Source organism: Mycteria americana, chromosome 7 (assembly GCF_035582795.1).
Source record: "Mycteria americana isolate JAX WOST 10 ecotype Jacksonville Zoo and Gardens chromosome 7, USCA_MyAme_1.0, whole genome shotgun sequence".
Classification (NCBI taxonomy): domain Eukaryota; kingdom Metazoa; phylum Chordata; class Aves; order Ciconiiformes; family Ciconiidae; genus Mycteria; species Mycteria americana.
The window spans coordinates 61,952,692-61,976,767 of NC_134371.1; the positions used below are offsets into that span (position 1 = coordinate 61,952,692).

General features: G+C 37.1%; 1 protein-coding gene across 1 annotated transcript in view; it reads right to left on the reverse strand.

Moving 5' to 3' along the window:
* The window catches only part of AGBL4 (AGBL carboxypeptidase 4), a 981,249-nt gene that overhangs the window by 735,762 nt on the left and 221,411 nt on the right, over nt 1-24,076 (reverse strand). The window contains exon 4 of the mRNA XM_075508731.1: nt 596-690. Within this exon, the coding sequence (XP_075364846.1) occupies nt 596-690 (95 nt within the window). The remainder of the gene's footprint in view (nt 1-595; nt 691-24,076) is intronic.

The following is a 24,076-nucleotide window of genomic DNA, read 5'->3' on the forward strand; positions in this document are numbered from 1 at the left end:
GTGTTGTATCTATTGGGTAGCTTATGACAAAGTTGTTTGGCCTTCTTGTGTCTTAGATAAAACAGACCAGAGACTACTCATTCACATGAGGTCAACTCACATGGCAGAGCTCACTTTCTTCCACTTAAATCTGACCTCCCCAAAACAGGGAAAAGAAATCCAAACAGCCTTTTCGAACCAGTCCAGGCCCAGTCCATCTCCCATACAGTTTGCAGGCTTTGTTTGGGAGACTGCTAGCTGACACAGGCCAAAACTGGGTCAGGGACTGTCCTAACAGTCGGACGGTGAGGATTTCACTGAAAAATAATTTAGCCCAAGCCCTGACTGTTCCATTTGCTTGAATGGACATCGCTTCAGTCATGCTACTTGAAACAAGGCACTACAACATACCATCACAGCAAGGCTGGAAGGGGCCTCCAGAGTGCATACTGTCCATCTGCTCCAAAGAGAACCTGTCCTCACAACACTGCTTTTGCATCAAAGTTGTCTTCTACTCTTATCAAAAGGTGCACCTGAGCCATAAGGGCTTCACTACAAGAAAGTGCCAAGTGAAACACTTTTATCTCATTATCAGGTCTTTGAAAGGGTAACTTACCATTTTGGTCTGCTTGTGGATTTCACCATTGGAGCCATCCCATCTCTGTAGAGGCTTTTTGTTTTACTGAAGTTGACAACATTGAAAATTACTCTCTGGGGGAAAAACAAAAAAAAAGAAGAGATCAGATATAAATTATGGAAGAGTTTATATATGTATTGCATATACCAGCTGCACAAAAATATACACAGAAAATATATGGCATAGATGTGTATCTTATGAATTATTGTTACTCTCCATAGATCTCAGGATACGCTGTCTGTTCCCAGTATTTTAGTAGTCCATGTTGTTTTACACTGCAGTGATATACATGGAATGTATGTTTTGAATTTAGTATGCTGATTTTTCAGTAGGTATCCTAGCCATACAAAGAAACAGGTTACACAGATCTGAAAAGAGAAAAGCAAGTCCGGTTTGCTGCAGTTGGTGTTAGAGAAGTTGGTGGAAAGCTGGGAGACAGGGTAGTAGTCCTCATGAAAACCTTCCAGCTGCTTCATCTCTTAAAGCTTCTTAGTTGCTTCTTTCAACCTGCTTAGGCCTCACACAGCAGCAGGAAAAAATAAAGATTTCTGATTTTCTTTCCCCAAAGAAAGGAACATTTCTCTTCACTTCCCTTGGCAAAAGGAAGAATTTTCCTCTGCAAAAATTGTACAAGATACCTACACAGTAGAAATTGCACATAGCCATCATTCGTCTGTATGACAGAGAAGAAGAAAAGAGTCCAGCTCTCATCTTAGTTTACACTTATAACTTCGGGAAAAGTGTAGCTGATATTTAACAGTTCAAAGGAAGAGCAAAATCTAGATCTTTACTGGTAATGGACTGATACTGAAAGTAAATTCATGCTGGGGGAAGAAAAGAGAAAACAGACACAAAACCTTCTTCCTTACCATCTGTCTGCTGTAAGTCATTTTATGCAAAATTACTTATTCTGTTTCTGTTAAGAAAGTCCAGGTTGGATCTAGCTCATCTCATGTAGTACATTTACTTTTCAGATGTTAAATCCAGTGTACCTGGTTTCTCGTACTCTTTTGATACCCAACATTAATGTACACAGAAAAAAACAAAATATAAAGACTAAATTAATTTTGATATAATGTTCCAGGATATACTAATACATTCCATTTGTACCTCTCTCTTTAAATTTCTTTTCCACAGGTATCAGTGAAGACAGACCACTAAAAATGATATTTGGCCCTAGGTATTCACACGTTTGTTTTTTAGAACAAACTATTGTAATGTTTACAGTTTTAAATAATGGTTCACGAGAAGTCTGAGAATTAAATGGCCACTGTTTGAAATCAAACAATTTTGACTACAGCAATAAGACCAATTAAGCTTTCACATGTAAAATTTTGCAAAAACAAATCTGGACCTTCCAGGCAGTCTGCTCAGACAACAGTGAATTATAACATTAAAGTGAAAGCAATCAGCAGGGGGACACTGACAACAGGAGCTAGGCACATTTACCTTTATAGGTGGGGCAGGTAGGAATCCAGGTAAACTATATAGCCCTAATTAAGTATCTCTGTACTCAGGAAAAATTAAGAAAGTTTTTTTGAGGTGAGGTAGTGCTGAAGATTTTGTAAATGGAAGCACAAGCTGCTACGTATGCAAACTCTGCAAATTAGTCAAACAAAATCTAAGAAGAACCTGTAGGTTTTGCTGGAACTGACTCAAAAAACTAGCAAGTTGAGAAAAACACTTTCTTAAAGATGTTAATTCAATTTTGTACCAAGGTTAATGAGCAAACTACGTACCCCTGTACATGAGTTTTCATGTATTTTGTCTATTGCAGCATTTTGAGATTTTCTCATGGTCATGAGATGAGCTTATTTTTATAACTCTTGAAGAAAGCATGCACTGAATTTGCAAAATGTTATATTTGTCATTTTAAGTATTTAGGATATTGCTTATCTGATGAAATATCCATCTTGGGAGGTCTCTAGTTATTTTCCATCTTCCTATGTTTACAACGTATGGCTCTAAGTTAGATAATGATATTTAGGTCTCTATATATTCCATACTTTACATGGAAGCATTTTCCTGTATTAAAATGCTGAGTTTTTCCTCTGTTACTTAACTCTGTTCATATTTGTGAAAACAAATTAAGTTGCAACAAATTGGTTTGTTAATCTTGATGTTTGCATGGAGTGAATGAAACAAACAAGATCTCCAAACCAATTGCCTTAAACTTTGGATGCAATCATGCCACTGTTGGAAAGAGAAAGTTGCTAATTTTGTTACATACTGACTCAGAGCAGACAGCTGATAGAGAATGTTCTTATTCCAATCAAGCTTATTTTGTATAATGAGTTGGAAAAATGTACACAACTGGGTAAGCAACGTATATAAAAACAAAAATATGCAGCTCATTTAACAAAACACTGCAGATTATAACATTTCAACCACTCATGTTCACCGCGGAGTAAGCACTTAGCAATGCATGCAGTTCTCTCAGCATGGTATATAGTTGGATTGGCAGAACCAAAAATTTAACGGCACAGAACAGAACTTTATCAACATACACCACTGAAGTAATAAAATACACAAACTGAAGCACTCAGACAAGCAGCTGAACTCAGGCAACTATTCCTGGGGATAGTTAAAGTAGTCCATGCGGCTCAGTCAGTGGAGTGTGCAAAAATGTAATGACTACAGTATACACACCTTAGCCGGAAAACTATGCAGCTTGCTCAATAAGGTATGCAAACATCTTTGAACTGAATGCTATAGTAAAAAGGTTGTGATACAGCAATCAAATATTTGCTGAACAAATCTAATTTTTAGTCTAATTTTTGTCTATACTGACATTCTCTAATACACCAGTGATAAACTGTAAAGAGCAATAGGACTAGATATACACTCTGCACATTAAAACACTTTTTCCTAAGAAAATTATCACTATTCTGGTTTTATGAATCACTATCACTATTATGGTTTTATGAATTATAGAGATGTTTAATGGGTGGCATTTAATGAGCAATATAATTTAGATAGTCAAAAAAGAAAAAAACCTAGCAATTGTTTTTTTAAAGAAGTGTCAAGTTAAGAAAACAAAACTAGATGAAATGTACTTACAAATTCCCTAGAAATTGCTCTGGTCTCCAGAGCATCGATCCAGAGGAAAATGGCAGAAATCTTTACAATAAAAGTACTTGTATTCATTTTGGAAGGTATGAATACTACTAAAAGAAGCAATATTCAAACTGATGCTGTACCAGAAATGATAATTGTGTGATTTCTCTTCAGTTATGATACATTTTCCATCGACTGCCTTATTCTGACAAACTGATCTGCATCTTCGGGGCAGGTGGAAGAGGCACGGTGCAGAAAAGCCCCTCTGGAGAGCACCACGTAAAGCCATACTATCTGGGGGGATGCATCAGGATGCCTTGTGGCTTCACAGCATGAGGGAAGACAACTGCTGCAGTCCCAGGCTCTGTGCATGGACTGCCAGCTCCGAGACAGACGTTGGGGAACACGCGCCAAGGCAGGTATGCTCTGCCCGCTGAGAGAAGAAGGAAGATGTCCTCTTTCCATAATGTGTGCAGTGAGTTTTCATTTGGAGGTATCTTGCTGCTAAAACCATTAAGAGAAAAGTGAGGAAAGGCTTGGTCCTGCCTTTAGCCTTAAAATTTACTGATTACATCTGCTTTTCCCAATAGTCCTTTGCAAACATATTTCAGGAATTAAAAACATAATCAGGTGTTAAGGGATGCTCAGTGTTTTTAGCATGAGGAAGATAAAGACGAACTTTTGAACACAAGGGGAAAAGACGGCTGAAATGTGTCACACATTTTATCTTATTACCAGAAGTCTGCAGTTCCCTGACGGGGGCTGGAAGGAGCTGCTAGTTTTTGGGGGGCAAGCACACATCAGGGTGCTTTTGGATCGGAGCTGAAGGCATTGAGCTTGGATGGTCATACTGAACATCGTATTCCAACAGGTCTGTCTGAGCACAGGGTGAACTGTGATCTCTTAAACATTCATTGTTCACCCACGTTCTTGCAGGTTTTCCATCTGAACCTACCAACTGAAGCAGATATCCAAAAGAAAAGTCACACCTTTGCCAAAGGTTAAGTGCTTTCCCCCAGGATAAGGACACACTAGGTGCCTTCAAAAAGACTGCCAGGTTTATTTTGCATGGTTTTCCCTAGCCAACTTCTCAGGAATAGCTGAGCTGCTTTGGCTGACATTAAAAGAAAAAAAAAAAAAAACAAACAAACGAAGAACACCACAAAATTCTGCCTGAGGCAGACACCTGGCACAGAAAATTTTGTGTCAAATCATTACAAGTAGGAGAAGTTATAACTAACTGAAAATAGGGTTTGCAGTAGGAAGTGTCAGGCATTCTTAATATTGATGTAACATACACATATTAAATATTAACAATTATATAATATATTTAATAGTAATAGCATAATAATGTCAGTTCAGTGGACAATGCTGCGTGCTACCAGTATGATACAAACTTCACTATGAGCTGCCAAAGTACCTGGGGACCAATTGTTTGAAGTCAGGAAGGAACAACTTCATCATTTAACCAGCCAAAATAAGAGAACTGGGCACTAAGTAGTAATACTAAGACCTTTCAGCTGAAATTAAGTCTGAGCTCTTGTGCTCTGAATGAGCATTAAAGATCCAAAGGTCCTGGATACCACGGGGCTTTGCTTCGCTTTCACTGCTTGATGTCTTGATTTCCTCTCCTGCTGATTCTTTAGATATTACAGTGGGTTCTGAATTCCTGAAACCTGCAGCTTTTTGTGAGCTGGGTTCTTGCCTTTGGCAAGAATCTTGGTTATCCTTTCCTTCCTTCCTTTTTGTTTTTTTTAAATCTTTCTCTTTCTTTTATAAATGTAAGTTTTCATCCCTTTAAAGGGCAGATCTACTTTAGAATTGCATTCCATTATAAGAAAACCAAACCTTCTTTTCTTTTATAAGAAAAATGAACTTCTCAAGCCAACCCCATGACTTGCGAGATTTTGAGTCACCATTTCTGAATGTGAGAAACTGGCAACGTGGGATTGCTGCCTTCTCACAAAAAAAGTGCTGCATTTCTGTATTTGTGCCAGAAGGTCTTTGGGATCTTTCCTGACAAAGCACCTTATACAAAGCCGTACAAAAATAAATTATACTGGAGGGACTTCAAAATGGAGAGAAAAAAAGTGTCACCTGCAACTGTTATCAATGCCAAAGAAAACAAATAATATAACAGCCGGGTCTGTGCAAAATCCCCAATGAAAACTTACAAGTCTCATTTTTCTGACCTTTTAAAATTTAAATCATTCATTACTGCTAACATTTTAAAATAACCCATACTTTCTTTTTCCCTTTGTACGCGTCCTTTCAAATGGAGAAGTTTTTAATATTGATAGCATGGAGCTTTTCTTTTTTTTTTTTTTTTTTTCCCCAGCTAAGGAGTTTGCAAAACCTGCTGATGCTCAGGAGGGGAAAAGAACGACTCCCCTACGGCGGGAGGATGGCAGGGAGCAGCCCCAGCTCCACCGGCCTCGCTAATCAGTTGCACCTGTGTCTTGTTAACTGCAAATTGCCAAGTCCTCACAAGGTAAGGAAGTCGTAGGAAAGCGGTGCAGAAAATGGTCTACAGGCTGTGAATTATAGGATTTTTCCCCTTGGTAGGGCTCTTCATTTAGTCACGTAAAAGAGAGACATGCTAAAGTCTGGGATGATACAAAGAGCAACGAAATAAGACTCGAAGGATTTTAATACAGTAAGATCTCTGATATACTGCTACGCTAACTATAAAGTGAGCTTGGCTTGAGTTTATCGTGGTATTTGTCTGTGTATTTGAGATATTCTTGGTGTTCGTGATAGCCCAGCACCCAGAAGCTGTATTAGTGTGTTTCAGTTAATGGGGCATAACTGTGTCTTAATGACAAAAAAAAAACCTTTTTCAAATAATTACCGATTTAGGTATTTGCCCTGGTTATCTGTCCTTTCTGGCAGTTCTTTCTTTGCTTCCAAACTAATATGCTTAAGCACAGACCCGCAGGAGAGGTAAAACCTGTGTTTCCCATTTGGAATTTCACTGTCAACATCAGCGTTCTCTCACTGAGGTCTAGGGCAGGGGGATACCGTGGAGAAGGCCACCTCCTAGCAGAAAGCTTTCGGAGGGATCTACAGAGGAACTGCTATTCCCTGTTTCGCATCATGCCGGGGCCTGACCGCTAATCTGGCTTCTGTGCAGGAGCTGTTGGACTTAAACATTGTGAGGGCAAGAGTTACTCCAAGTTTTCCCATTCAACCTTTCTTGGAAAAATGGCAAATGTGTTATTGAACACCCTCCCATGCCAACAGAAGTCAACTTTCTGTTAAAGTTTTTACTTTTCATCTGAACATCAATAATCTGAAACTTTCAACTGAAAACTCAGAAATGTCCATTTAGAAAGCCAGCAGTGGTGTAATTACACCGACTCCTGTTCCTTGCTCCCTTGGGCCAAATTCTCCAATAGAATTGCAAATCTGTCACAAGGCTTACGTTGTATTGTGTTGATTCATCAAAAAGAAAATAGTAAGGGTCCTGACGGAGCTTATAACCAGGCTACAGAGGTATTTAAGGCGGTTTGAAGCTTAAAGCTTCTTGCCAAACTTTTTCCATTCTTTGTAGCAAAAGGTTAAAGTATTTGCAAAAAAAGGCATCTTTATTTAATCAGATCTGGACAAAAAGGAACTTTTTTTTTCTGTTTCCTACCTTTTCATATATATGCAGTCTTTGGCAAAAGAGCCACTTCTAGTTACATTGCTAGGAAATTGCAGAGCTACAGGAATGTATCAGCAACTATTTATTTGATATGTAACGGGATGTCTGAGCCCTGTTGGTCTTGCCATTGACTTTCTCCGTACGCATGGGTAATATTTTCAAGTATCAGTTGAAATATAAAACAAGGAAACAGTGCATGGTCTTTCACAGAGACTTTCTCAACTAGCTAAATTATTTCCTAATATATTCCATGCCATGTTACAGCCATTGCCAGATGACATTTGAAGTAGAGTCATGTATTAAACTCTTTCTACATAATTACAGAAGCTATCCATGTTTAGGTTCTATATTCTTTTCAATCAATATTATGGCTGCAGGTGGATAGTAACAGCTGGCTGTTCTGGAACGTGTTAGCAAAATTTGCTGATATCTTACGTCCCTCAAGAGGAAGCAGCTGAAAAGACTTAGGTTTTCCTTTTCCTAATAGAAATTATTTAGCCAGTGAGAAGAAATGCTGCAAAGTTCGGTAGGATTTAAAATAGTAAGAATAATTACACATTCTTAGTGGTTCAAAAAGATAATGCTATCAACTAAATGTTTTCTGGCCCAAATCCCGTTCATAGTATAGGGCCCACAGGAGGCTTCAGAACAATGAGATCAATCTGGAAAAAGGGAAAAGGGCCAGGAAAAGTCACCGCATCATGGTTATAGGGAAACATTGTAAAAAGAAAGCCCATTTTTATGAGCACTGGCATAAGGTGTGCCACTGCAGACCAGAGAATGAAGTGGCAAGCCCTGACCAAGCTCATGTGGGAGCGTTCTGCTCACCCGTTCTTTCTTCTCTATAAAGTCTACTTTTCTAGGCCCTTCATAAAGTGCAACAGTCAGCCTATGATCCAGAATCAAAGCCTCTCTTACCAACAAGAGACACACTTACCAATAAATTAGACATTTATGATGGATACCAAAGTGATGTACAGCCATAATTACTTAAGCTTAAAGCAGGCAGGTGGAGTGCTGAAAACTGACACTCTCACAGAAATACTGCAAGACAGTAGGGGAGAGTGGCACTAACAATGAGAGAGTGGCAGTGATATTTGTATGGATCATGATTTTGCTCAACCCTTGAAAACACAGAAGGTAATAATCACAATTTAAATAGCATGCAAACACAAAGGCAGCAATCCATCTGATACCCAGGCTGGAAGATGAGAATGAAAAAGCCTTTTCAAGTGTAGGTCCTTGTGAGAAGTAAAAGGAAGATAAAGAAAGCCCTGTTAAGGGAGAGATTTGGATGAAGCTTTTCCAGCAATTGTTTACTCTGGATTTTTGCAGCTGGCATTTTTCACAGTTAAAAGCTATTGTTTGCCTGGAGCTTGTGGGAAAAACCTGTGGGGAGGAAGAAGAAGATGATAACACATAGAAAGAAAGACAGGATATATGGGAGAGCTCAAAACCAGCACCGATATATTTGCCTCAGTGTTCTCTGATGGGTTGCAAAAACAAAGACATTTTGATGTGTACAACCACTAGTTATTGCTGCCAGCGGTCTTGGTTACGTTACTGGGATCATAGCATTGCAAACGTATAAAACCTCTCTATTTACTTCACCAGTAACTAAGCACAGATGGGCTTTGTGTCCAGGTTATTCACGGAGGTCCTTGGTTTTCTCTTCTTTTTAATTCAAGCGTTTTGGTTGCTATTACAATGAAACCTTTGAACCTTCTATGTTCTTCCATGCATGGTTCTGAATAGTAATGGAATAAGCGCTTCCTCATATTGTGTAGTTTCCTTATATTTAGACAGAATTGGAATTAGATCCTTACCGGAGTAGCTGCAGTGCTGATGAAAAAAAACACCAAAAAAAAGGGTTTTGTGGGAAATTATAAAGTATATGTTATCAATTTCATGAAACTAAGGGATATTGTTATAGCATGTACCCTCTTGTTTTCTTTTGCAAAATTAATAATCCCTTCTATTTTTACTGCAGAGTTAAAATACATTTTTTCTGCTCTTTCTAGCTGAATCCTTTTGCAATACTGCAACATTCACACAAGTCACCAATTTCTCTAAGAAAATGTAATCGATATGTTAGTGTACATTGGAATCTTAACATTGACAACCAGTAGCTTGTGGTATTGATTTGAAAAAACTGCTTATGATTTCTACAGTACTTCAGCACTATTTCTTGTATTTTCAATTTTCACTACCTTGAATTCTACTCCACATGTCCAACTCATGTACTAACAGACTATTCAAAGTTTTGTGCTTCAAAAGGAGACCCCAGGGTAAGTAGAAGGAAATCTGATCTAGTTCCTGCTATTTTTGTGTACCTGTCTATTTGACATTTAGAATAAGATCTCGGAACTGCCTTAACCAACCAATAATAGTAAGGGGATATATGAATTGTCCTCACAGCTTTGAAAATCCTGTTCTGAAGCTGAAAAGCTGAATGTTAGATTTAAATGATGATCTCTGTCTGTTTGCAAAGGTGATTCGCAGTGTGTGAATAAACATGTTTTGGCAGTGTCATGAACAGAACAGCTAAACAAAACAACTGGGAGGATTTCAATAGGAGAGTGAAGTATCTTAAAGCAACGTGCCCTGTGCTGCATTTGTGTAACACAGGTTAGTGCCAGGTTCCTCCCTGGCACTAACCCCACCTTGAGGGGAAAAAACCCCCAAAAATGATAATGCGTCATTACTGGGGAATGCCCTATAGCTGCAGTCCAGCCAGTCAGGTCCTTTTGTTTTCAAATGCTACAGGTAAAACTTACGTCTTGTTCTGACTGAGCTTTAAATCTGGATAAAAGAATTTTCGTATTCAGAAAAGCTCTCAAACACATAAATATTTAGCCTCACTTTTAAGTGTACCTAGAGACTCAAAGTTAAGCAAACATTCACACTTCCTCCCTAAATAAGGGTGGATTTCTGATTCAGGATTTAAGGCAGTCTAGCAATATGGGGAAAAGATGAGGGATTTGCCAAAATCCCATAGGCACCATTTATCCTCAGCCACTGATCGCTGTAGATTGGAAGTGACGTTTCTGCAGCTTTGGGATGCAGGAACATTTTTATTACTGTTACAGATCAACTTTAAGTGTAATATTGTTTTGTTAGTTTATGTAAATAAATCTGAAATGCTGTATGAATAAAAGGAATTTGAAAATTGATCGCTTATCTTTATTGGCTTTGAACTACTGAGTATATGGTACTTCACTGAAACTATTATATTACATTAAGTTATAAGAAACATTGCTCAGATACTGAGCAAGTCTCAGCACAAATTCTGGTAATTTTCCACCAAAAATGAGTCTCCAAAAAGAAATAAATACGGTACAGTGCTGAACATCTTCTCTAAAGAAATCATATCATATATGACCAAAGCCCCTTTCAATATCTTACAGATTTGATTTTACTTCAGCTCACTTCCAAAAGCTAGTGTAGAAATCTGCTTCAAAGTGCCCTCTTGGTAGAGAAAACATCATCTCTAAATGGTTGCTTATTCTTCTGCAAAGCAACAATAACAGCAGACTACAGCTGTGAGGCTACTACGAATGCTCTGTGCATTTTAACAGGTAAATGCCGCACTCTTTAATATGCCGGTTTGATGGAATACTCAAAGTTGCTGAAAACCCTTCTGGGGAAATGTGAAAATTGATAACATTGCTTCATAACACAGTATTTTAATACAACATCTCAATATTAACCATAATGCTGCAAAAGATCTTTCACACTTTATGTTGTTCAATTTTTTCCTCTTGGAAAAGACTCAGGAGGTTTTTTTGGAAACAATATGTAAATATAATTCCTTTCAGATTTCCTAGAATTTTAAAATCATAACAGCAGAAGATACAGATTATTAGCAAAAAAAAATTGCGACCCAAGATAGGAGACATTTGTCCGTTCTCTTACGAAGTAATTCCAGCTGATCATCTCTAGTTTTCCAGTCTATCATTTAAACTCCAAGCATACCTTCCCAAAACACCAAGGCAGTTTACGCTTTTTTTGTTTTGAACTGCAATGCATATGACAAGTCTTTCTCTGATTTTACTTAAAGCTATAGTTATTACATCATGAACACTGCTCCGAGAGCCAGCCTATAACCACGTATCGCAAAGTCAAAAGTCTGCAGAAACTACTTTGGCGGCCAAGCCTGGGCAGGGGGAGGAACCCACTTATCACAAGGGAGGCAGGAAAATATGATCAAAAAGAAGTATGCAGTGGCATGAGTAGAAGACTTGTAATAAATAAAAAATCCTAATATGAGCTTCAGAAATAACAAGGAGTTTCCCACAAAATTGGGCCAGCGCTCTGCCAACAAAACACGAGTACCCATTACATGGGAGAATGCTTTTCTGTGCTCCTTACACACTTAACACTGAATTCAACAGGAATTTTAGATATGCCAGGAACGAAGACTTAAGCTGTAAATGTGACTGTGAGAAATAAAATGGTGGTTCAGATTTGGGGTGTCAGCTGCAAGAGGAGCACACAGCGTGTCTCAAGAGGGCAAAATACATGGATTAGCACTGCCCTAGTTCTGGTTCATTAGGGATTTTCTTGGCATAAATCAAAGCAATCTAAATAGTACGCTCTCACCCCAGCTGCTAAGATCCGCAGAGTGGGAAAGCTGAGTCATTCGCTCTCTGTGATAGCACCGATAGCAAACTTGGCCACCACAGACTCCCCAAAATGGGGACCTTCTTTCCTCAGGTGACAATTACAGCACAACACGCAGAACCTGTCCACACCACAAACTCAGGCCAATAGCTGTGTATAAATAATCCCTTCACATCAAGTAGCACTTGTGCTTTCTTTATGTATAAAGGCAGTTTAATAGTATTGTAAGTTTATCTGTCTATACCATGGCAACTTTTATGAAACTCTGACATAAAAATGTGACCAGGAAGATTTTTTCCCTCCTAAAAAATGCCCATCTTGCAAAAACGTATGGCAGTCAGGTACCCTCTTTTGGAGAGAACAATTCCTTTTCTCACATTGTTCCTCACAGCCCATATTTGAAGACTTTTTTCCCTTAAGTAATTGACTGAAAAAAGCATGCCTATAGGAAAAAAAAAACCAGCCTTGCAGGATAGATTAAAATTTTGTCCAAGTTTGTAACTCTATTACCCTAACCATAAACCAGATTACACGATATTTTACCAGAACACTGACAATTCTAAAACCTATTAAAAATATGAACAAATCAATAAAGATAAAGCTGAATTATACATATAAGGAACATTTTCTTTATTGAACAATTCTTATAGATCGTTTTGAAATAACATTGTTCTAGGCATTTTCTTGGACGATCTTATTGCTAAGTTTTAACGTGATAACTATAGTAGTTTTGCATTATGTCCTTACCAACAGCAAACAAGCAGAAAAATTGAAAGGCATTCAGATATAAACATATATGAAGACTTCTGTAAATAGCTTCAGGGTTTTAATCACATTAACAGCATGTTTATTATTTAAAAAACTCTGCTAAAATGCAGCTGGGAAAAGGCAGAGTGTCTTATTACAAACATAAGCACTGGTAATGATGTTGAATTACTGTAGTTACTTACTTTTCCTGAGAAGACTTGTGTTACTTCTTAGAATTGGTAAAAAATGATGATCATTTATATCTGCATGAAATGTAAACCTGAGAAATGGTCTGGTAAATTCAAAAGATCTATTTTAATGTTTATAAAAATATTTTCTTTGGAGTTCATAAATTTCTGTATATAAATACAAGATTAGCGGAGTAAATTATAGTTCAAAACCAGGGCAGCTCTTGTCCCAAGAATTCAGTATTGCTGACCACAACTGGGGTTTAAGATTTATTTTAATCTTGATAGATGTTTAAGTGAGCTAAAATGGTTATTTCAGCACCAGAATGTGTTATGGCAGATCACTATTATATAGACATGATTTTCCCAAAGAAATATACCATTGCATATACAGATTTTTCTTATGAAAATGCCAGGGCAATTTGGTTCTGTTTGCTTCTTTCACCCCTGGGATGACCTCTCACAATAAGAATTGTCAGTGCCTTATTTATAATGGCAGATCTCAGGTTTGATTCTGGCAGCTTTTGATCTCTTGATGGCCCAGAAGCTTTCAAATACAGAAGAATCTGATGCTTTTTTGGCATCCTGCAGTGTGCCTAAACCTCAAAAGCAAGTTTTAGTCCCAGAAGTGAATTACTGAAGCAGTGTAAACAAAACACAAACGTCACAAAATTATGAATATCTCAAACAAAATATCTTTGTCAGACAGATGACAACTTCAGATCACTTGAAAAGCATTTGTAGAAACTGCAATCTGCAAACAAGCTTCTGTTTTACAACCTAAAACTAAAAAGTACATAAAAATAATGAATTATTAAAACCTCAAATATTCTTTTTTGACATCCATATAAAAATTCAGATATATCCATTCTTTTAAACATTTAGTCCCTGTAAAAAAAGATTCCTGCATGTTTCTACATCACAGAAATGCATATAAGTACCTAGTTACAACATAACTGTCAGTAAATAGGATACAAGAGCTTCACTGAAAATTGTCTTCAATTAAGCTCTCCTATCTGAGTTATTGAAAAACAACAGAATAAATGAGAGACAAAATATTTGATATCATTTAAAAGAAATAACTTTTGATGAGTACGTGACAATGACAGTTATTTTATCCCTAGAAACCTCTTCTTGGATAGACAATATTGATTAGGTAAGACCTCTAGACAAATGCAGAATACAATTTTCCTAAATTTCAAATGGGAGAATGTCTAGCTTTTCCTCTCTTAATATGTTATTCTTTAACTCTTAGCAAAGCTTAAGGTTTTTTTCTTTCTTGTGATGAGGGGAATGGAAGGGAGAGAGGAGGGAGAGGGAAGGGACCACACTAGGCTACATAAGGTGTTGTGGGGTTTCTTTAATTTTAGCACCAAGATACAATAAAACTGGCTTGCCAATTTTCACTTTTATGTCTCTCAGTGCTGCTTTAAGGTTGCAGTGGATGCCATAAAATACTAGATCTATGCCTCAGACTATTAGGCATCATACATTACTTTTTTTAAGCAAACTGGAAACAGAGATAAAATGTTGTAGACTAGTAGGCTTGATATTGTAACCTTTTTATACCGGCTATAACTATGTTAACATAAAGATAGTTGCTATAATATCATTACTGGGAATCAAGGCACTTTGCAAATGTCTGTTCCTTATGCCAATCTATAGTGGAGTTAAATTAGCAATGAAGCACTGTACTAGTAACACATCCATTAATCAAAAAAAAAAAAAAAGAAAAGCACAACAGAAATGTGAGAATACATTTGGAAACGATTCAAAGAGATTGGGGAATGACAGCAGAGGATTTGCCAGACTAACCAAATTCCTTGTTCCTAACCTTTAAATACCTGAGTGTACAGTACAAGGCCCCGTTCTGACTAAATCTGTGCTGTTAGGTTTACAAATAAAGCTGCTAAACCTTTTGCATTATTGATCAGTGATGGCATGCTTAGCCCACACGTCCTATTTACATTCCATTTCTTTTACACTTCTAAGATATAACGTGTCTTTTGCAAAACAAGAGCTCTTTACATTTAAACCCTGCAGTTTGTGTTCTTCATGCATTTTAATGGTTTTAAGCAATTTAAAGGCTAGTCTTTGAATAGTAGATAAAACTGGCAATATTTATTGGTAAATAAATGTCTAATTATCATAATTTAGGAACATTTCCAATATCATGGTTTTTCTAAATAAATAGCTGGAAAATTATCTCCTTTGTATACCAATGCTACTTAAATGAAAACTATGTAACAACTTACATCATTCTAATGTTATAATGAAGAGATTTTGCACCCATTCTAAACACAATGCAAGAACGTTTTAATTAAAAAAAAAAAAAGGAGGGATTCAAAGATAGTCAATTCATTCCCATGTTCTGCACGGAGACGGTTTGTCCAGTAACAAACCGATTCCACCTTTCCAAGGACAGTAAAAGAGTAGCTAGTAGAGCACCAAAGACAAATTGAGATGACGTGAGCCAGGTCTTGAAGAATTTCTGTTTCAAGACACGTTAGGAACAATGCTGATTCCTTACGCTTGCTTCTGACTGTCTGGAGCAAGAGGATGCAAAGATCAAATCCTCTTTAATATTGGGTGTGATTCAAACCCACACACTTCCTGACCAGAATCATATTATCTTATAAAGTCCTTAAAAAGATCTAGAGAGAAAGTTTTAAAACAGTTCCTCACTTTTCAAATCTGCTCAGAGCATTCATACCACAAGGCAGTTCAAACATCAGTGTTTCTGAAATCAGAAAAGGAAAATCATCAGCCAATTCAGGCAGGTCCTGCTTTGACATCAGAAAGTCAATTCACTCAGCTTAGCAGCATTCAATTCTCAACAACATTTTGTTCTGGGTCTCTGTCAAGTTATTCTAGGCTGTGAAATTGTCAGGAATGATGGATGACTATCAGCCTTCTGCTATCTTCTTTCCTTCTCCTTAGAGATTTGCGGCTGCTGACTGCAAAGCAAATTCCTCTTTTCTTTTTTTGCACAACATACCAAATGAACAACAGTAATTATGAGAAAGCCTACACTACAATTATTTTAGCACTTAACTTTGTATTGACATCTGTAAGAGACAGAGCTCTCTAGATTGATTAGCAATGATATAGCTTCCTGCCTTTTACTAATATTGCCGCAGTCATCCTTTACATGCAATTTGCTCAAAAAAACCCCACTGTTTTTCTCTCTTAATATTTTAAATTACAAATTGAACTAATTACAGAAAATTTCTAATAATTCATGAATATAGCATATTATTATTGTACCAGTGTTTCAAACTGTATGGTACTTGTAACATAATCAAAACTGACATAAGAGAATAATTTAAGGACATTAAATGGGATTTTGTTGGGGAAGATGCTAAAGCTGCATTATTGTTCCAGGTTGAAATCCTTACTTGAACAAATCCTGTTTGGCCAGCCAGTTGCAGCCCCGGTATATATAGGGGAAAATTTTCCTGAAAGCAGCATTAAACCTATTTACACATTGACAGAATTTGATGTCAAGTATTTAAACTATTTACTAAAACTAAGTACAGGAAGAAACATCTGGTCTGGAAAAAAAAAACAATTTAGGGAGGAAAAATGCAATAGTGAGAGAAACTAAACTGAGACATCCTTCAACCCCATGCCAATTATAATCCAGTCTCTCATATTCATATTGTATTCAAAATAACTGCAAAATTTATCACAAACAATTCTCTAGCAATATCACTACATTAATTAATCTCCATTACTCTCAGCCACATAGCTGTTCTTTTCAATTAGACATCGTATCTGCTCAGCTGGGTACACGGGGCTACATATACACAGTTAAATGAAAGTCTATTCCATCTCAGACAGTATGGTCAATCCTGACAAATATAGATTCAGTAACCCCAAGGAAATCATTATCAGATATCATCATCATTGCCATTAACATTAAATTCAAACAAAACCGAAACAACTCCACTTTCCAAAAATCTTAAATAGAGCATAAACATTTTTCCTCTAACCCATTAATTTCCTCTAACCCCTCCAACCCAGCCAGACAAAAGGCTTACATTTACCAGGAGTTTTTCTTGATCACGTTAGATACACGTGAGGTAGAAATAAATGTTTCTCCCTCACAAGTTCCTATTATGAAGCAGGAAACATTTGCAACTTATTGTGGTTTAGAATTTACAAAAGATGAAAGTGGATGCATTTAAATGGGGTCATATTAACATAGAGATTTCCTCCTCGACCTTTTTTCCTTTAAATGCACTTCTTATGTCAAGTAGCTATGTTCTGTTTCTTTTAAATTAAAAGTGTTTAACTCACTAGACATTTAATACAGATTTTGCTGGGGTTATTAACTAATTTGCTATTGTCTCAGCATTCTCTTGTTTCCCTCAGCTTTACTAATGGATAATAATTTTATTATGGAATGATTATCTATGAGTAAATCCAAAGGAAAAGAAATAACCTACATAAAAATAGAAACTCCTGCTTTCTAGAAATACAAAATCTGGGCTATAATGTCAAAATTCAGCTCAGTGCCTTTGCATGACATTCTGCTACAACCACTGGATTTATCAGAATATTTTGAAGGTCCTATCATTTTTATTTATATGAAAAGTAAGCTGTCTGCTGTACTGAAGCACTCATCAGGAAACCAGGAATGGTTTCATCTGGTATAAACATTAATTTACTTTCATGCTTCGACCTGTTGTGACAGAATTCTGTCATATCACTTACAAAGGGATTAATAAGTGTTTAAGCTACATGGTTCACTCTCACAAAAAATACCAAAAGGTCAGTTTAATTTTTATGAACTCCAATGTATAAAAGGCTATTCCTCTTAGATTTAAAAAAAAAAAAAACCAGCAGCTTTCATCTGTGAGCAGAACATGCTCTTCAACACAACATTTGCATACACGGATTTGACCACTTTAATGGTGAATATTACTTTTGTACATCAACAGTAATATTCACCTTATAGAAAAATTTGACTGAAAAAACCTGCAACTCAGCATGAATCGAGGTTGTAGAACTTTGCCCTAAATAAAATTGCCCCCACCTTGGTCAAAAAAGTACTTTCAAAACATCAGGTCAACACCATGTCAAAGACTATCAAGCTATTAATCTAGAGATCTGCAATATATGAAGTCAAATTTTACATTGAAGGCAGCTAATCACTGGGACCGTATTATCATAATTAATCCTTAATCAGATAAATTAACTCACTGGTATGTTCAAAAAAATAGAATAAGTAGAAAAATGAATATAACCTCTCCTAGGAAATGTCCTAAATGTCTCCCTCAAAAAGTCATTAGCTGGAATCTGCAGTATATGGTAACTTAATGTCAGAAAAAGAGGTAACAGACGTTAACAGTCCCATAATGAGATGAAATGCAATTTAAACGGTAATCTCATTACCTAAAAATAAATAAACCTCTTCTGCTTTACCTTTTAGACTTAGCTTAGGCCTATTTGTTTTATCTCCATTTAGGTTTCAACTTTAATCATATCTCTGAAGCTTTTACACAGAAGAACTGCAGGAGCAACTGGGTTTGTCTACAATATTTGCCTGCTTTAGCTGTTTACTCTGAAATTTCTCATTTGCTGCCAACTAGAAGGCAATGTCCAAAGTCATAGAGCAGAGATGAGGGTTTAAATCCCACTATCAAGAGAATCACCTTCTCACCAGAGAAGTTTGAACCACATTTAATTAAATATTCATTTACTTCCTATGCATTCATTTATTTTTCTTATACCAATAGTAAGATCCAGATATGTGTATAAATAAATGTTGCATAAACCCTTTGTATCATTACATAACGTGATTCTCATACTATTATCTTCCAACTTGTAGGAATGCAGAATTTGTATTGGTAATTGTGTTTTCTTAAAAATGCATATGTCTGAAAAGAGATCTTATGTATGTATATCAGCCTATATTGCATAAAAAAATGAGAGGGAAGGAGAGAGAAAAAGAAAATGCATATTCTCCTTCATGCGTGTAATCAATTAAATACTGATAATTAAAATCTGCAACAAGACTGAGTTTACAGGGTCTTTCCAATAACAAAAGCAAAACCCCTACCACTCCACAAGACATTTATGCACAAATGACTGTATAAACAGTCTTCCAAGGAAACCGTATGAAACTCAAACAAAGCCAAATTAACTCCAATTTCCCCAAAATCTCAAGTACAGCATATTTTCCCGCTAACCCATCAATAAGCTCCAGCCAGCCAAAAGGCTCACATCTGAGCCTGAAAAACCAGGTTTTCTTGATTATACTCTATGTAACATACGTACCCCTTATATTAGGTAGAAATTAATGCTTCTTCCTCATAAGTTCCCTTTATGAAGCAGAAAACATTTGCAACTTACTGTAGTTTCAAATTTGCAAGATGAGGGTGGGTGCTTTTTGAAAAGGTCATCTTTTCTCTGTCATTCTCCACCCCTCTCCAAATTATTTTTTATATCAAAAAGAGAACATTTTCTATATTAAATAACTATTAGCATGTCAAAGTTAATTATAATATCTTGGAAGCTGTGTTGTTCTACACCACTCTACCATGTTTCAGTTATTCTTTGGCACCATTTTGCACAAGTACATTGCTTGGGACTTTTTGACTCATGTTCATAAAAACAAATAAGGAGTGACAACTAAAATAATAAGGACAGCTAGAATATTAGTATGTGAAGAGCAATGCCACATTAGTAGAAATGGAGGCGATAGTTTTGGGTACACAGAACTTGTAAGGTTTCTACACATGGGGAGGTAAGAGGCTACCCTGTTGGGTAGCAACTTGGGGGAGACACAAGAAGAAAACTGTAACACCTAATAATTCAAGTAAACAGCATTTTACTTAGTATGTCATGTTTTTCTCTAAGATGTGCATTTCTACTACTATCAGGTATTAAATTTAGTTACCCTAAGCTTGAATAAGTTATTCAGATCAGGCTCATGATCATTTTTAAAATTTTCTAGTCCATCTTTTCTTTTAATAAATCCATAAAGCCCTTTACAGGCATTACTGAATGAGCTATTCTTTTTCTTGATGTATTTGAAGATAAAACCAGATATAAATTCCACAGATTTTAAGAAATTGAGAAAAAAAGGATTTCCAGATTGACGTTTTCCTAGTTGAAGACTCCAAAAGTGTGCATGCAAATCTACAGGACATGCTAATTTTCTTTTCTGAAATCAAACACTTGTTACTGAATACAACCCTTTTTCTTCCTTTCCATTCTATCAGGATTTGTTTTCAGACTAGTTACATTTTTGACAGAAGAACTTGTCGTAAATATGTTGTTCTAACCCATCCGTTAATTAAGGCATTATGTCAAAGTTGAGCAATGATCAGATTTTAGACAGCATCAGAAACAGAAAAAGTTTTGAAGCATTGTGACAGAAACCTAAATAATATTTAACCAAGTCTGAATCGTGCCCATCTTTTTTAGTCTCAAAGAATTATAAGATTAAAATTGGACAATTTTCACTTGACCTACAACAAAAAAATTTTATAGATGGAACATTTTTTAAGATCCTTTCTGCTACAGGATATAAAGATAATTATCCATGGACATGCCTTATCATTTTCATGTTTCAAAGGCTGACTAACTGAGATATCAGTAATATTGCAAGAAAAAAATTATCAGGACTCCTGTTAAATACCTATAAGTAATGATTGTTTTGCTACATTATGCAGAATATTATGAAAAGGGCAATAACTGAAAGCAAATATATATTCTTATTTTCTGTTAGTCTGCAGTCAGACTGGTGCCTCTGTAAGTTAATACTAGCGTTATCAGCTGCAAAGGATAACACACTCTCAAAGTTCAAAACATTTGGTCACACTCTACCTCTTATATTACCAGATATTTCTAAGACACTTTCACTTTCTTCTTGAAAGTAATCAAATAACTATATAGGGATGAAAAAGTATTAAAAACATTTGATATTGTTGTTTTGAAATATCAGTAGCCATGGAGAAGAATATACCTTTTCAACCAAGCTTTTAATTATTTTTTCCCCAGCTGAAGAAAGCAGCTAGCATATTTTTGGCAATAAATGTTTCCTATTCAGATGTATTATTTTAGCTAGGTCGAACCTTGAAAGACAACACTATTTTCTTTCACAGTCAAGTGACCTATCTGAATGACTATGGATAATGCGGTTTGCTGCAGTCACCTTATCATTTGCCATACTTTCGTATTTCTTAGCAACAAAAAAAGTTGAAAGAGTTCTGGTTTTGGAAGCTCCACTAGAATTGTATTTATGATCCACATTGTCTCTACTTTGGCTTTCATCTCACAGTCCCTGCTTGTCATGCTATTGAGGAGCATGACAAGGTCTTAAGCAAGCAGGACAAGATGCCACAGTTGCTGGGCCCTCCTGCAAGTCTGCAAACCATGACACAGGCTCACATTGCAGTGTCTCCATTCCTCCTCCACCTTCATTTCACTCCACGACTTGCTGACCCACACAACACAGCTCTCATTTCTACACTTCTGTCATGCAGCCCACCCTAGAGACCAGCCAAGCTCAGGTAATGTCCATGCTGTGACCTCTGTCAGCAGCTGCCCCAGCCCCTATTGTCGTCCAATTTCTCAGGAAATTGCTACAATCATGAGACAGAGCTATAAGAAAGTCTGTAGAAAGATAAAATTACAGAGAGAGAGAGAGAGAGACCAACATGGAAAGGCATAATGAAGTAAAACAAACAAACAAAAGAAAACAGAGGGTTTAGTCAGGAGTACTCTGGTCACGGGGCGAGCTGAGAGACAAGAGCTGCTCAGTCCTTGGTGGTCTGTGCATCCATGCCCACGTTGGGGCAGGTGGAAGACGGCAACTCAGCAACACCAGGGAGGAGCTCCAACAGGCCACACAGGCTTTTGCTGGCTTTTGCAGAGATTTTGTTGGCCAGCAAAGACCCCTTTAGGTAGTCAGCATGCTAACGCTTAGCCTCGCAGCTCATTAAATCCTAGCTATTTTTTGTGTGTGTTGGACAATAAATAGTACGTTATCCTTTTAGGCTGTGTATGTGCTGCTTGCAGAGTTGGTTTGTGCAAAGCTAAAGATGCCCAGACAAAAGGGGATGTAACAATACTACGATGACCCTCACGTAGGTTTTAAGTGTTTGTGTACCACGGTGGTATGTGACCTATTTCTGTACCTTGCATGCATTCCTGTGCTTAGAAAGCATTGCTTCTGTGGATCACATCCCACACGGGGTGTTTTCATCCTAGCTAGCCAGCAAAAGAAGGGGCCAACATTCAGCCTCCCTGGCTCTGGCCTCAAATTGCCTCTGTGAGACAAAGGGCATCAGGTAAGGCCCCTGCTTTTCAGCAGGAGAGGGCAAGCTGAAGGGAGGTGGGAAATTAAGTAGGTAAAATAATCCAGCCTTATTCTGCAGCATCCTCAGACATCTCACAATCACTTCAAACACATTGACGCTCCCAGCACTGAAAGCCCTCCACGTCCCCTACACCATATCCCCTTGAAAAACCTTACCGACCCCGCCAGCTCTCCCAGGGGCAACAAAATTCAATTTTGCCTACACTGCTGAGAAGACTTAAGCTTCCTCTGATATGAATAATAAGCAATGATCCCATTGGACTAAGCATTGTACAGAGACATAACAATGAGTTGGTCCCTGCCACAAAAGCTTACAAGCTAATTAATGAAAAAATAGGTTTAGTCGTATCTGTAAAACAATGTAAAGATGTAAATGGGAGTCCCATGGTGAGTGGGCCAGCACTGTATGAAGTGCTGCAAAACTTTTAGTCCAGAAAGGTAGGACTTGGGCACATTCCTAAAATACCTTAAAAATACTCTCCTAAAGCTATCCAGAAGCAGGGAGAAGGGAAACATGTGAAAGGAACGTGTTGTAATTACAGATGCCTCTGTGTTACAGTCTGGTTTTTATTCCAGTTAACTCAGTCTGTTGTTCTTGCCCTCATCTTGGTATTTAAGCACGCTGTGATTCTTCCCCTTTGCTACAAAATCAGCATGATCATGGTGAAGCATTCCTCCTTTATGACTTTTAACAACTTAACAATATGAAAAGAATATAATCCAATACAGTGTTATATTCTCCCAGGTCTACAAACAGGTAGAGGTGATAACTCTAAGCTGTGCGAACTGCACTTTTTATCTCCCTGATGTTACTATTAATAACTGTTTCACTGTGGATAATTTTAGCACAAACACACAGCAAATTTACGTTATAGTCAAAAAACAACCTCACATCTTTCAAGCCATGAAGAATCCAGCTTCCTCAATGCTTCCTCAACCCCAGCAACTTTTTAAAATACTTTTTTAATGAAAGGTTTGGCAAATCTGCAGCAGCATGAAAACAAACTATTAAATTCAATGAAATAATAACAGCTCAAGGTGCTACTAAGAAAAAGGATGTACAATGACACTTTAAATGGTGGCTTCCAGTCTGGGTGAAAATACCAGTTCTAGGGTTATTCCCAGTGGTAAGGCGTTTTAAGTACAGTGGCACAAAGCCTGTAGGATTTATTTGCAGAAGCCTCTGCAAGTGTTTTCTCAAGGGTTTACACCTATCTGCCTGTACGGTTTAGAGTGGGAAATTCCCAGGGCCATACCTAGCATCTCATTCTTTTTATTACAGATTCTGTATGACTGCAGGCTCAAGAGTATCATTGCTATAAGTATCAGGAGGCCTGAGGAAAAGCTCCTTGAATAAACCCAGGTAAAACTCTGTCTAGACAAAGAGAAGTGAGGCAGTTTGATTCACACAGTTCTGAGGTCCAAGAGGAGGAGGAGTGAAACCCAACTGTACATCGAGAGTCCTGCCTACAGATTTCTGCCTGCACTCAGCATCAAAAGCAAGCTTTTTGTGCTCCGTCAGGTGATTCTTTGTTAGTTCTTGTTAGTTCTTAGTTTAGCCATCCCATTGCCACTGGGACATTCTCTTTTTTTCATACAAACTTTAAAATAGTACTAGAATTTCAGACAAAGCAAACTGGCTTTGTGGAGAGCACATTAAAAATATCAGATAATGAAAATACATGCAATTGAAATGGGATTATATTAGATCAGGTTTAAACTGTAGTCTTCACAATGCAAATCATACGGAGTGACCATAACACTACTCACAGAGAAGACTGTAGGAAAGAATGTATCTAAATGCAGAAAATTAAGTATGCCAGCCTATTATTGCTATCCATAAGAGAAATGCTGGTTTTAATTTT